Source organism: Elephantulus edwardii, unplaced genomic scaffold (assembly GCF_000299155.1).
Source record: "Elephantulus edwardii isolate Elephantulus edwardi_28Jun2011 unplaced genomic scaffold, EleEdw1.0 scaffold00015, whole genome shotgun sequence".
NCBI classification, from domain to species: Eukaryota; Metazoa; Chordata; class Mammalia; order Macroscelidea; family Macroscelididae; genus Elephantulus; species Elephantulus edwardii.
Window position 1 is genome coordinate 9,284,818 of NW_006399765.1, and position 12,317 is coordinate 9,297,134.

At 50.4% G+C, this 12,317-nt stretch overlaps 1 protein-coding gene across 2 annotated transcripts in view; it reads left to right on the top strand.

Annotated features, from left to right (window-relative positions):
• DLGAP4 (discs, large (Drosophila) homolog-associated protein 4) overlaps positions 1-12,317 on the top strand; it is a 92,513-nt gene that overhangs the window by 2,506 nt on the left and 77,690 nt on the right. For both annotated transcript variants that reach the window (XM_006881497.1, XM_006881496.1), the window contains exons 2-5: positions 1,162-1,403; positions 3,407-3,521; positions 5,990-6,040; positions 9,198-9,438. In XM_006881497.1, coding sequence (XP_006881559.1) covers positions 1,162-1,403; positions 3,407-3,521; positions 5,990-6,040; positions 9,198-9,438 — 649 coding nt within the window. The remainder of the gene's footprint in view (positions 1-1,161; positions 1,404-3,406; positions 3,522-5,989; positions 6,041-9,197; positions 9,439-12,317) is intronic.

Below are 12,317 nucleotides of genomic sequence, written 5' to 3' on the forward strand. Positions count from 1 at the left end.
TGGGAATCAGCTGCTGGCAATGAGCGTGCCAGGGAAGTGTACACCTGTGAGGGTGTTGTAACTACTGTGTGTGTGTGTGTGTGTGTGTGTGTGTGTGTGTACTGAAATGTGTACCCGGGTCCATGATGAATGTGTGTCCTAATTTGAGGTGGACACCATATGTTGAGGATGGACAGTGAGGTGAAGACATGTCAAGATGTGGTCACATGTGTGTATGAGGAGGATGTGGCTGCGATGTGCATGTAAGAAGGTGTGACTGAGGTGAGCACCTGCTGTGTACGTGTTGAGCGTTTTATAGAAGTGGCTGTGGTGTGTGCCCTAGGTGCGGTGCTGTGTGGTGTGCCTGCTGAGGAGTGTGTGGGAAGAGTGCTGACTCTGCATAAGATGCATATGCAAAAGGAGCTCTGGTGGCCTAGTGGCAAGACGCTGCGCTGCAATCCCAGAGGTACATGGTTCAAATCCACCAGATGCTCTGCTGGAGAAGGAGGGGGCAATCTCCTCCTGTACCAGTCAGATCTGATTTGACGGTACATGTAAAAATAATACAATAAAAATTAAAAAAAAAACCCAACAACAACAAAAAGATGCATATGCAGTGAGGTGTGTGCAGGGCCTGGCTGAAGCTCATTTCATGCTGAAAGGTGGTTATATCATCCCGGGGTGAACCTCCACTGTAATGTCCTGACAGTGTCCAGGTCTCACCTGGGGGATAAGGAATGTTGATTAGCTCAGAGGACCCCCACTCTCCACTAGGATCAGGCTAGGACCCAGGACTGAGAGCATGCAGGTGACAGATGAGAACACAGTAGGTACTCAGGGTCTAGTGGCCACTGGGGGGACTGTAGCGTTCCTGGCCTGGGGCGAATCGAGCTTGGAATCAGTGGAGAAATCAGAGGCCACTGGGGAGAAACAGGGACCTGCTTAAAGCCACTCAGGTTGTGGCACAGCCAGCTCCAGAATCGAGGTTTCTTCTTTCCCAGCCCAGGGCCTGCTTCGCTGCTGCGCGGTGGCCATGACATGAGGTTAGCACAGATGCTGAGCTCTTAAGAGGTGGGGAACGAGGGAGTTCACACCCTCAGCTCTCTTTCGAGGTGGGAAACCCAAAGAAGTGTGGCCTGTGGCCCGCGCCCCCACCTGCTGAGCCTGACCCTCCACCCCCAGGTGCCCGGCGGCGGCGGCGAGTGGAGCACGGCGCTGCTGTCCCCACGCGAGGCGGATGCCGCGGCCGAGGGGCCCATTCCGTGCCGGCGCATGCGCAGCGGCAGCTACATCAAGGCCATGGGCGACGAGGACAGTGACGAGTCCGGCGGCAGCCCCAAGCCCTCACCCAAGACGGCAGCGCGGCGTCAGAGTTACCTGAGGGCCACGCAGCAGTCGCTAGGAGAGCAGAGCAACCCCCGCAGGTGAGCGCGCGGCCCCGCCCCCTCAGACACCCTGAGCCACGCCCCCGAGCGGCCTCTGGCCCTCGGAGCCGAGCCCCGCCCCTTCAGATGAGTCCCGCCCATACGCGTGCAGTCTCCGCCCTCAAGCTCGGCTGCACCCCTTAACTTAGCCTCGCAGCTGTGCTTCTGGGAGCTTCGCTTGCTGTGAGCTGTCGCAGTGCCCTTGATTCCTGCCTTCCAGCCTTAGATCCAGGCCCCCTGCCTGAACCCGCCCTCAGGTTCACTTGGGTGCGTTCACATTCATGGCCCTTCACTTTGATGAGTTGACCCTGGAAAGCCCTGCCCTCTGGTGAACCGTCCCGTGATCCCACCCACAGTTAAGTCCTGGCCACTGGTGAGCCATGTTCTCTGCCCTCTTCCTGCCCACAACGAGAAGCTCTCAGGTAAACCCAGCCCACAGGAACCATACCTCAGGTGAGTTCCATCCCCACTGTGTGGCTGCACCTGGGGATCATCTTCAGGTTAGTGAGCCCATCACACTTACCAGCACTTCTTGGAGAAGGACTAGAGCTTCAGTTACTGATAAACATGTTGAGCTCCAAGATAGGGACCTGGGAGGGGGAGTTATTCCAGCGTCAAAGAATTCCTACTTTGGAGGTCGAGCCTGGTGCTTTAAGATTTGTAGGAGTTTGTGGGAATGAGCTTGTTCCTCTTCTTTAACTAGCACCCACAGGGTGGGTGCAGTGTACTTAGAACAAGAGCCCGGCTGGTTGGTGCAGAAGGCAGGGAAGCGGGAGATATTACTAGACATGGTGTCCGCCTCTCTGAACCTCAGTATTCCCACTTTAATTGAGAGGGCTAAGCTGGATGATTTCTAAGAGCCCTTCTAGTCCTGGATTATGGAATTCTGTGAGCGACCAGTGGGCATTAAGGTGGGAGATGGGCAAAGCACAGGTCTTAAATGACAAGAAATCAGTAAGAATAGTAGTAACAATACTAGTAATGGCTGTTAACTATTAGGAGTGGCATCCACTTCCTAGACAACATGCCTCTGGAAACTCTTATGAACTTTGAGAAACTACAATACTTATAGAAAGACTTTAGGTCTTTTGTTCATAGGGTCGCTATGAGTCATGCACGACTCGATAGCAATCAACAACAACAACAGTACATTGATCAGCATTACTGAATCTCACCACAGCCCCACTGAATGAGGGTGAGATGAGAAAATGGGCATAGCAGGAGGTGGTGGCTTACCAGGATCACCACACAAAGAAGCTGGGTTCCAATTCAGTCTCTTCATTTTTGGGCATTTGGCTGCTGGACTTTATCCCCAGAGCAGGGGTCAGGTAGGCCCTGGGTCAGGCAGTGTGAGAGAGATAGATGAGGAAGAGTCTGGGGAGATGTGAGCCTGAGGGACCTAGTGGAACTCATTTTTATTTTGTGGGAAAACTGAAACCCTTTGAGCAAGCCTAGCCTGAGGCCAAGGTATCTGGCCCCTGATGAGCAGGGAAGAAGGCCAACAAAAACTCACCAAGCCCATTCTTAACTCATAGTTACCCTGCTGGACACAATAGAACTGGCCTATAGGCTTTCCAACTCTGTAATCTTTACAGAAACAAACTACCGCACTGTTTCCCTTGAAGCATTTGGTGGATTTGAACTCGTAACCTTTTGGTTAGCGGTAGAGTACTCAATCACTGCAGCACCAGAGCTTCCTTAAGAGGTGAGGGACTTGAATAAATTGGGTTAGGCTGAGTTTGACTTTGGAATAGTTTTATGCTTGCTGGTGCTGCCATCTCGTGGTCATATCGGGGATAAAAAGTGGTTAGAGCTACTTAACCCTCCATGTTCCTGGTATAGCCAAGACCTCTTAAAGCCGCGTCCCCCTCCCCTTACTCTTAATGTCTAAGATGACTTTCCCTTTACTCTCTGATACTAGAGGACATTGGTCAGTCCTTACCCCTCTGGTCCTCAGTTTCCCAGGCTGAAATGAGCCCTGTTTCTTACCCGCCCCTCTCCAGGAGTCTAGACCGCCTGGATTCAGTGGACATGCTTCTGCCCTCCAAGTGTCCAAGCTGGGAGGAGGACTACAACCCCATCAGCGACAGCCTCAATGACTCCAGCTGCATCAGCCAGGTGAGAGTGCTGAGCAAGCTGGAAGTCAGTGAACCTGGGAGGCCTTGAACCTCTACCCGTCAGCTCACGGACTTCCACCCAGGAAGGGGACAGCTGTCCAGGCCCTGTTGTGTGATCCCCTGATGTCTGCATTGTGATTCATTTGATCTTTCTGCCTGTGTGTGTCACTGTGCTTCACCTACTGTCCCGGTGGGTAGGGAACAGCCTATTAGGGAACTGAGAAAGATGCCTGTCAGCCAAGTAGAAGATGGGGTCTCCAGGGCACTGTCACCTCCCCTTGGTATCTGAGCCATGGAAAGCAGAAACTAGAGGAAAACAAGGAACCCAAGTTCAAAGGGAGCCAAAGTCCCTGAGCTTTAGTGTCCTGATTGACCACAGGATGTGATCACTCCTAATTCAAAGGGTGGTTGGGGGGACTAAATGAGATAAGCAACTCAACCTGCCCAGCAAAAGATAGCTGTCAGTGTGTTGTTATTATCTTGCTGGGCAAATTGCTTGTCCACTGGGGCCCTCCATGCCTCTTCTATTCAGTGAAAAGCTGGGCTCCCAGAGTCCAGCTAGCCCTGACTCTTGACAGCTGTGCTGTGTTCTTCATTTATAAACTACAAGCCCCAGTTCTTTAAACCTTCACCAGTGATGCCTGGCAGGCCTTATTACCCATATCCCCATTTCACAGATAGAAACTGAGATTCATAGAGGCATATCCATGCTCCTCAGAGGAGGCAAAGCTGAGCAGGGATCTCGGGCTGCCGTACCCCTTCCTGGACCCCAGCCTCTTCCATATAATAGTGCTTGTAGGGTTTGCAAATGGAAGATGAGCTAAGACATCAGGGCTCCCTCACCATGTGGAGAAGGAGACAAGGCTTTGAGCTGACAGATGCCAGCCTCTGGCCACATAGTGAGGCTAGGGGCTTCCAGGTACAGCCAGACTCCACAGGAAAGCCTTGGGACCCCTTTCACCTCAATATTCCCTTGTTCCTGGCCTGGCCAAGCCCTTCTGATCCCCGTGTCCCCAGTATTGTCATTCCCAGACTTACAGGAGATGGACCTTAGATGTGAGGGAGGGTAGAGGGCTCTAGCCCATAGGACCCTCTGCTCCTGCCACCCTCATCCAGGCCCCAAGTCTCATCTAACTAGCTGCCAGGCCTCCATGCCTGCCACCTCCTGTCTGTTCTCAGTGGCCAGAGAGAGCTTACAAAGGGTGTACGTACATCAGACCAAACTATGCCCCTGCTTTAACCTACCCCTCTACAACCCCCTTCTTACCTCACGAGAAAACCAGAATTTTTGCTTAGACCTATGAGGCCCAGACTCTGCCTCTTTCTCAAACCTGATCTCTAAGCTCTGCTCTTCCTTCAGACCCTCTCACCTCCTCTCTGTCCCTTATACACCAGTGCACCACCTTGTCCCTGCCTCATGGTCATTGAATTTGCCGTTGCCTCTAGCAAGAACAAACACTCTTCATTCACATTTTAACAAGAACAAAATGTCACCTCCTTAGAGAGGCCTTCCCTGACTGCTACTCAAACTAGCCCTAGGCATTGTTTTCTCATCCTGCTTTCTTTTTCTGTCTGCACTTAACTACTATTGGAAGTTAGATCTTTTTTCGCCTTTTCTTGATGACTGTCTCCCTCTTAAGAGAATGGGGACCTTGCTGTCCTGTTCCCTATGATGTCCCCAGCATCTGACAGATGCCTGGCCTGTAGGTCTTGGTTGTATGTCCGGCATCCTTCTGTCTCCCGTCCTGTCAGCTTCTCTCATCCCACCTGTTTTCCTCTGTGCTCTATCTTCCTCTGAGTCTCTCTAGCCTAACTTCATCTCCAGGTTTCTCAGTGTCTATCTGTCTGTCTCTGAGGCATAGCCCATTTCCATCCCCTGCCTGATTCTGGCAATGGGAACTTTGCCATATAACACATGAGGCTGTGGAATGAGCCCGACTGGGTAGTCTGTCCCACCACCCTCTGCCCAGGCCCAGTTGTCTCCTGGACGAGGATCTTGTGGCTCCCCGCACTCCCATAGCTGTGTCTGTGACATCAAAGTTGGAGCTGTCCCAGCCCAGACTATGTCCCCAGAGCTCTGATTACTGCCAGAAACAGCCCCTATCCCACCAGGCACTAGAATTCTTAGACTCTGGCTGGGGGAGAGATGGCTCTAGGTTCCATCCCTAGTGAACAGATCTTCATGGGCTGTCCAGAGAAGTTAAATGTGACAGATTGGGCATTGATGGTCCCAGGGAGGGCAGGCCAGGAGAGGGACTTGTAAACAACAGTATTTAAATCCCCCAGCCATCCCCAAGTCCAGGAGGACTGAACCTCCTATTCCAGGAGGAAGTCAAGTAAGAAAGGCATCCTAGCATCTGGGCCTCACCCAGTCTGGGGAGGAGGTTAGACAAGCCGGTCTCAAGTGCTCACCCACTCTAGTCCCCTAACCTGGTCTCTCTGTAACCTTCCCCCTTCTCTTTCCTGCAGATATTTGGACAGGCCTCCCTGATCCCCCAGTTGTTTGGCCATGATCAGCAGGTCAGTATGTTTGCTGTTCTCTCACTCCCCAACTCTCCAGTCTAAAGCCAGGTCCTTAGGCCAGAAAGGGGCCCCCACCAGGAAAGCCACCACCAGCGAAGGTGACATTGAGGTCCACAGCAGTCCCTTAATCCTCTCCTACCTTCCCTTACTACTTACTTCTCTATACCTCCGTTTCCTCTTAAAAATGGCAAAGATTGAGGTAGGTTTTGTGAATGGGGCAAAAAATAACTTCATATTATTAGATGTTCCCTACATCTCCTAGAGCAGGCCCGGGGAGGTGTTTCTTTGGATGGACTGGCCTTTAGCCCCCAGGCCCTAAGTTCCCTGATTTTCCCCATCTAGAGCCCCAGCAAGGCCTCTGAAGATGGGATATTGTCATAAATGCAGACAGTGGTTTTTACACAGTAGGTGGAGTCAGTGCCACTCCTGGTCATGTCTGGCTGTCCAAAAGATGTCCCTTCAGAGGCACATCCACCTTGGCCCTGGGAGTGATAACCTGCCTTCCCAGGCTCCAGTCCTAAGAGCAGAAAGTGGGGCAGGAAAGGTGCATGAGATCAACTCCTCAAAGCCTGGAGTGAGCGAAGGACTTATCCAAGGCCATATGTGGACCCAACCACTGGTACTTTCTATCCTTCTCTCCCCAGCGCCATAGTTTCCCTTAAACACATTAATCCAGAAGATCTTTGGGGAGCCCACAATGAGCCAGCCGGGCACCTCTGAGCTTACTCTAAAGGCAGAATAATACCCACTTCAATAGGCTGATGCAAAAGATGCCAGGTGTCAGTATACACAGCATGAGGGTGGTGTGTGTGGGGGGGCATCTGTTCTGACCCACATACTGGGTCACTGGCTAGCTCCCCGAGCCTGGAAACATCTGGACCCACATTTACAAATCCTCACTCTCCCTCCCAGGGATTTCCTCTTCCAGACACAGCTCTAAGCACATGATACGCATTATTTTTTCTTGACAACAGCTCTATGAAATTAAGATTACAGTCAGCCTCGTTTTATAGGTTTGGACACAGAAAGGCTAAGTGACTTGCACAGATTCATACAATGAGGGATACATGGACCCAAGATCCAGCCCTGGCTGGGTGGGTCCGGGGCTGTGCTATTCTTGAAATCGTGCAAGGCCTCTCTGCCCTTGACAGTCCCAGGAGCCTCCCCTGTATGTGACATACAGTGAGAGGGGGAAATGCTTCTCATTGGAATGCCATCCCCCCCATATTTTGTCTATGCCACATGACCTGTATTTTAATGGATCAGTGATGTCCCATAGACTCTTCTGCGATGATGAAAATGTCCTATAATCAATCCATTGTGTGACTGTTGAGCAAGTGAAATGTAGTTAATGTAGCTATACCAAACTCATTGCCATCAAGTCAGTCCTAACTCAGCGACCCAATAGAACAGACTAGAACAGCCCCCCGAGAGTTTCCAGGGCTATAAACATTAATGGAAGCACCCTGTGCCACCAGCCTTCCTCATGTGATGATAGTGGCTGTGAGCCTTGAGTGGCTCTTTAGGTTTGAATGAAAGTAAAATGTTAACTTCTGTTCTGTATTTGGTTTATTTATTTACTTATTTTTATTTAATTTTTTTTTTATGTGTGTACCGTCAAATTGGATCTGACTGGTGCAGGAGGCGATTGTTCCTCCTTCTTCAGCAGGGCATCTGGTGGATTTGAACCGTCTGTATTTGGTTTAAATCTAAATAAGCACATTGGGCTAGTGGCCATTCTTTTGAGCACCACAGATTTAGACATTTTCTTTTTTTTTCAATATTTATCTTTTATATTTATTTTTATTATTTGTTTTGAAAGAAATTATTTTTAATTTTTTTATTTTATTATTTTTGTGTGCGTGTACCGTCAAATCAGATCTGACTGGTACAGGAGGAGATTGCCCCTCCTTCCCCGGCAGAGCATCTGGTGGATTCGAACCGTGCACCTCTGGGATTGTAGTTGCAGCTTCTTGCCACTAGGCCACCAGAGCTCCCAGATTTAGACATTTTCAAGCATCTCTTCCAAACTGGGAGACATCTCATCTTGTGCTATCTCAGACAAGTACACACACAGACATTCAGTCTGCACTGATGAATGAAAAATTGACCCAGAGAGGACACTGATGACCTGTGGTCACACAGCCAAGTCAGAGCTGGTCTCCAGGCCTGGCTTCATCTTTTGTCCCATGGAATCCTCTGTCTAGCCCAGGACTTTTCCTGGGGCCTTCCCTAGTGCCCATATTTGGCTATTCCCTGTGGTCCTCAGTTACTGATTGGGCCTGAGGCATCGATCACATAGAATCTTTCAGAGCTCTTAAAAAGTGTGTATTGTTAGAGGGTAAAAGAGAGAAGCAAAGTCGCAGATTTGTAGTATCCTCACTTAGGAACCATCTAGATGAGATTGAATTAGACAGATGCAAGACAGCAAATAGCTTGCGTGGCCCCATTCTAAGAACTGTCTGTGACAGACATCACTAATCAATCCTCACTCCGCTCCCCTCCTTCCAGGTCGTCTCTTCTCTCACTGGGTTATTGTATTAACCTCATCACTAATGTCTGCCTCCATTCCAGATCCCTGTTTTGTATCTGTCCTGCACATCAGGGTTAGATTAATCATCCTTAAAGATACCTTTGGGATGTTTGTTCTCCTACTTCCTCAATTCATGCTTCTGGCAAGAGTCTCCCCCTCACTGATGTCCCATTTCTTTGCCAATAAAATAACGGGATTAGACCATAGGATAGTCGATAGCCAACCCGTTTGCTCTTAACCACCACCACCCCACATTCCACTATCACTAATTGATTACATACTTCATTCCATCTGAACTCAAATATGTCCTCAGAATCTACTGTCAGTTAACATACAAGAGATAATAATCCTGTTAACATCCTACAATATTCCAGCTTCCTTCTCCATTTTGAAGTGGGAAAATTGAGGCCCAGAGAGGCAGGATGGCTTTTTTAAGAGCCCACTACAAAGACTATGTATTTCTTCAAGGGCTCTTATCTGCACATCCCACACACTGAGCAAGATGGGGGTTTGCAAAGTGAGACCTCGCAGCCTCGAGCCTTGCGGCTGAGCTGACCACCAGGCGTCCCTACCCCCAGGATGGGCAGAGCTGGCTCCTGACGCCTGCCTTTGCCGGGACAGGTGCGGGAAGCAGATCTGAGTGACCAGTACGAGGCAGCCTGTGAGTCAGCCTGCAGCGAAGCCGAGTCTACAGCAGCAGAGACGCTCGACTTGCAGCTGCCTGGTTACTTCCGCTCCCGAAGCCACAGCTACCTGCGGGCCATCCAGGCAGGCTGCTCGCAGGAGGAGGACAGCGTCTCCCTGCAGTCCCTCTCCCCGCCGCCCAGCACCGGCAGCCTCAGCAACAGCCGCACGCTTCCAAGTGAGTCCACTGTGGAGGGGGAAAAGGGCTTCTTCCAGAAGATCCAAGGGGCTGTGTGTTGGGCCAGCCCATGGGGAACCCTGAGGAGGAATCATGGTGGGCTACTCAAGACTGGAGGGAGGGCTGGAGGCCCCAGGACTCAACCTACTGGCCAACTGGAGCCCAGACTAGCATCACAGGAATAGATGCCACTTGTGGCATCTGTTAAGAGATGGTTGGAGCAATGGGACACATAGTTGTTAATCGAGCTCTGGGGCTTCAAGTAGCCACTGGCTGGTTGTCAGGGCAAACTGAAGCCCTCCCTACCACCTGGTGGGTAGTTCAGGCAGGCAAGTCTGTAGGGAGAGGCTGTATCTCCCCCTCCTGCAAGGACAAGACAGCATCTCCTTGAGCCTTCTCCAAGGGGTGAGCTCACAGTTTTCTCTCACATCTACAGTGGGAAATAACTTACCTTTCCTGACTATTGTTCTAAATCCTCTGACGATAACTCATGACAGACCCCAGAAAAATGAACTCCAAGTCACTGAGTGAAATAATGGAAAAATCAAGGCTAAGGAAAAGCATTACCCTTTCTGTTTCGGAGCGAGGGCATGGCGCTTACTCTCACTGGCTAATCCTCCACCTAAGCTGTTTTTCCATCTGTATTACTGAGAGTATAAACCAGAGAGGTCTTAGGAAGAGCTGTTCTCACTGGAGTCTTGCACATGGTAAGAGCCAAACAAGGGGTAGTTGTTATAACCAGTTCTCAGACTTGACCCTGAGTATCATCCTACAAAGTCATAAAAGCAATTGTGGTCACATTGTTACAGGAAGAGAGAAAACAGTTTCAAGAGTGGAACTGGTGTTTGATGCAAATAAATGAACTTGAACCCATAGATAGTCTATGCATAGCTAAGCAGCTTATTGCCTGAAAGTACTGCTGTTTACAGGGGCAGAGCAAGAAAAATTGTTTGTTTGTTTTGCTTTTACGTTACAGATCATAGGGGTGCTGTGTATTGATTCCACAGCACCTAACAGCAACATTTCCTCTTAAACACACTCTGGTCTTCCTGCCTTAGGCTTAAGTATGACTACATTGTACACATTAGGGTACCTTAAGACTTGAATTTCCAGAATGCCGTTTTGCCAGGTAAGACCTACTAGACGGCACCCTCTTCTTTTTAGAGCTTTTATGGGAACAACAACTGCACTGCTGGCATATACCCTGTCATATACTCATGTACCTTCTCATATTGTTCAGTTGAGTGCCCTCTAGTCGATCCTAATTCATAGCAACCTTACAGGACAGAATAGAGATGCCCTGAGGGATCTTTTGGACTCTAATCTTTATGGGAGAAGATATCTGGGTCTTTTCTCTGGTGGAGTGACTGATGGGATCAAACCACTGAACTTTCACTTAGCAGACCAAGTGCTTATCGTGGCACCCCCAGCACTCCTTGTGCCCACTCGCACCCAGGCCACGGCTGCTGAGTTAATTCCCCCTCAGGGTGACCCTCTGTCAGGTGTCAGAGGCTGGAAATCTTTATGTGAGAAGACTAGCCATCTTTCTCCCATTTGCCTACTTAACAAATACAAATTTTTGTACCATTAGACACACATTCGGGCACACACACAGGTATTCTTGTGTTCTGTATACACCCAGTGTCTACTTACACCTGCACCCATTCTCACGTATATGTGTTTCTCCTTCAGATGCTCATGCCATCCATCGCATCTTAGAAATCTTAGATTAGCACTTCCCAAAAAACTCTCCCGTGGACCCCCAGGAAGCCTTCCCCTTGTTAACATTGGTCAGCCCTCCCTTAAGGTGTCCGCAGGGACTATGACTCCTTTGTCCCCATCTTCTCAAACCTCTGATGCTCTCCTGCTTATCGGGTAAACCCACCTACCTCGCTGGGGACAATCGTGCCACCAGATCTTCATTTCTGAGCCCAGAGCTGCAGCTGGTCCGCATGGTACGTTTGTGCTGAGTTGGGAAAGGGCGCTCCTCTTGAAGACACTTAACTGCCATCTGTTAAAAATTGTCATGATGCACAGCTTTTATTAGAACAGGGCCCCTTACTGCCATCTGCCAGAAATTTGTTGTAATAATTATATAATTCATTTCTGTCTGTGTGGTGAGCAGCACAACATGGCATAACCATGGCCCCCTTGATCAGTGTAAAACATTGACATGGGGGTCCTGCTTGTGGTCACACCCTCCCTCAGCTCAGGTCCTCCTGCAGGGTTACCCCTGCTCAGAAGGCTGCCCTACCTTCTCTGAGTCTGAACCCCTAGTCTGTTCAGAGCCCCCAAGGATCTAAGAAGCCTGAAAGCTCTTTGTCACGCCCACATGGGCACATATGCACACATGCCATATGCAGGTGGGTGGGTAGACCAGGGTGAGGCGTTACGGAGGCATTGAGAGCCTGGCAGGGGCTGGGCCATTTGGGGTGGCCGTGGGCAGGACATGGAACTGCCCATCTGCCCACGCAGACCCGGCCAGCGTTCCTGCTGCCAGCGCTGCTGCTGCTGCTGCTGCTGCCGCTGCCACCCCCACCCCCTCCCTCCCTCCTCTTTTTCTGACCCAGATTCCACATTCCAAAAATAGCTCTGGCAGGTGACTGGCAGGCAGGGGGCAGCTCCCTCGGGAAGAGGGAGAAAAGAGCTGTTTGGCTGCATATACACACCCCTCCTCAGCAAAGGGCCTACCCAAGAAGGCCCCCTTCCCCAGGAAGGGGCTCAGGGACACCCTTTGCCTCTCTCTGAGCCACCAAGAAGAGAGGAAGAGAAAAAAAAAAAGGAAAACCTCTCTCCCACTTCCTCCTTTCTCTGCCATCTACCCTGCTGTTCTTCAGCCGCTCTTTTCCTTTATCATCCACCTTTCCCTTCCTCCTCTC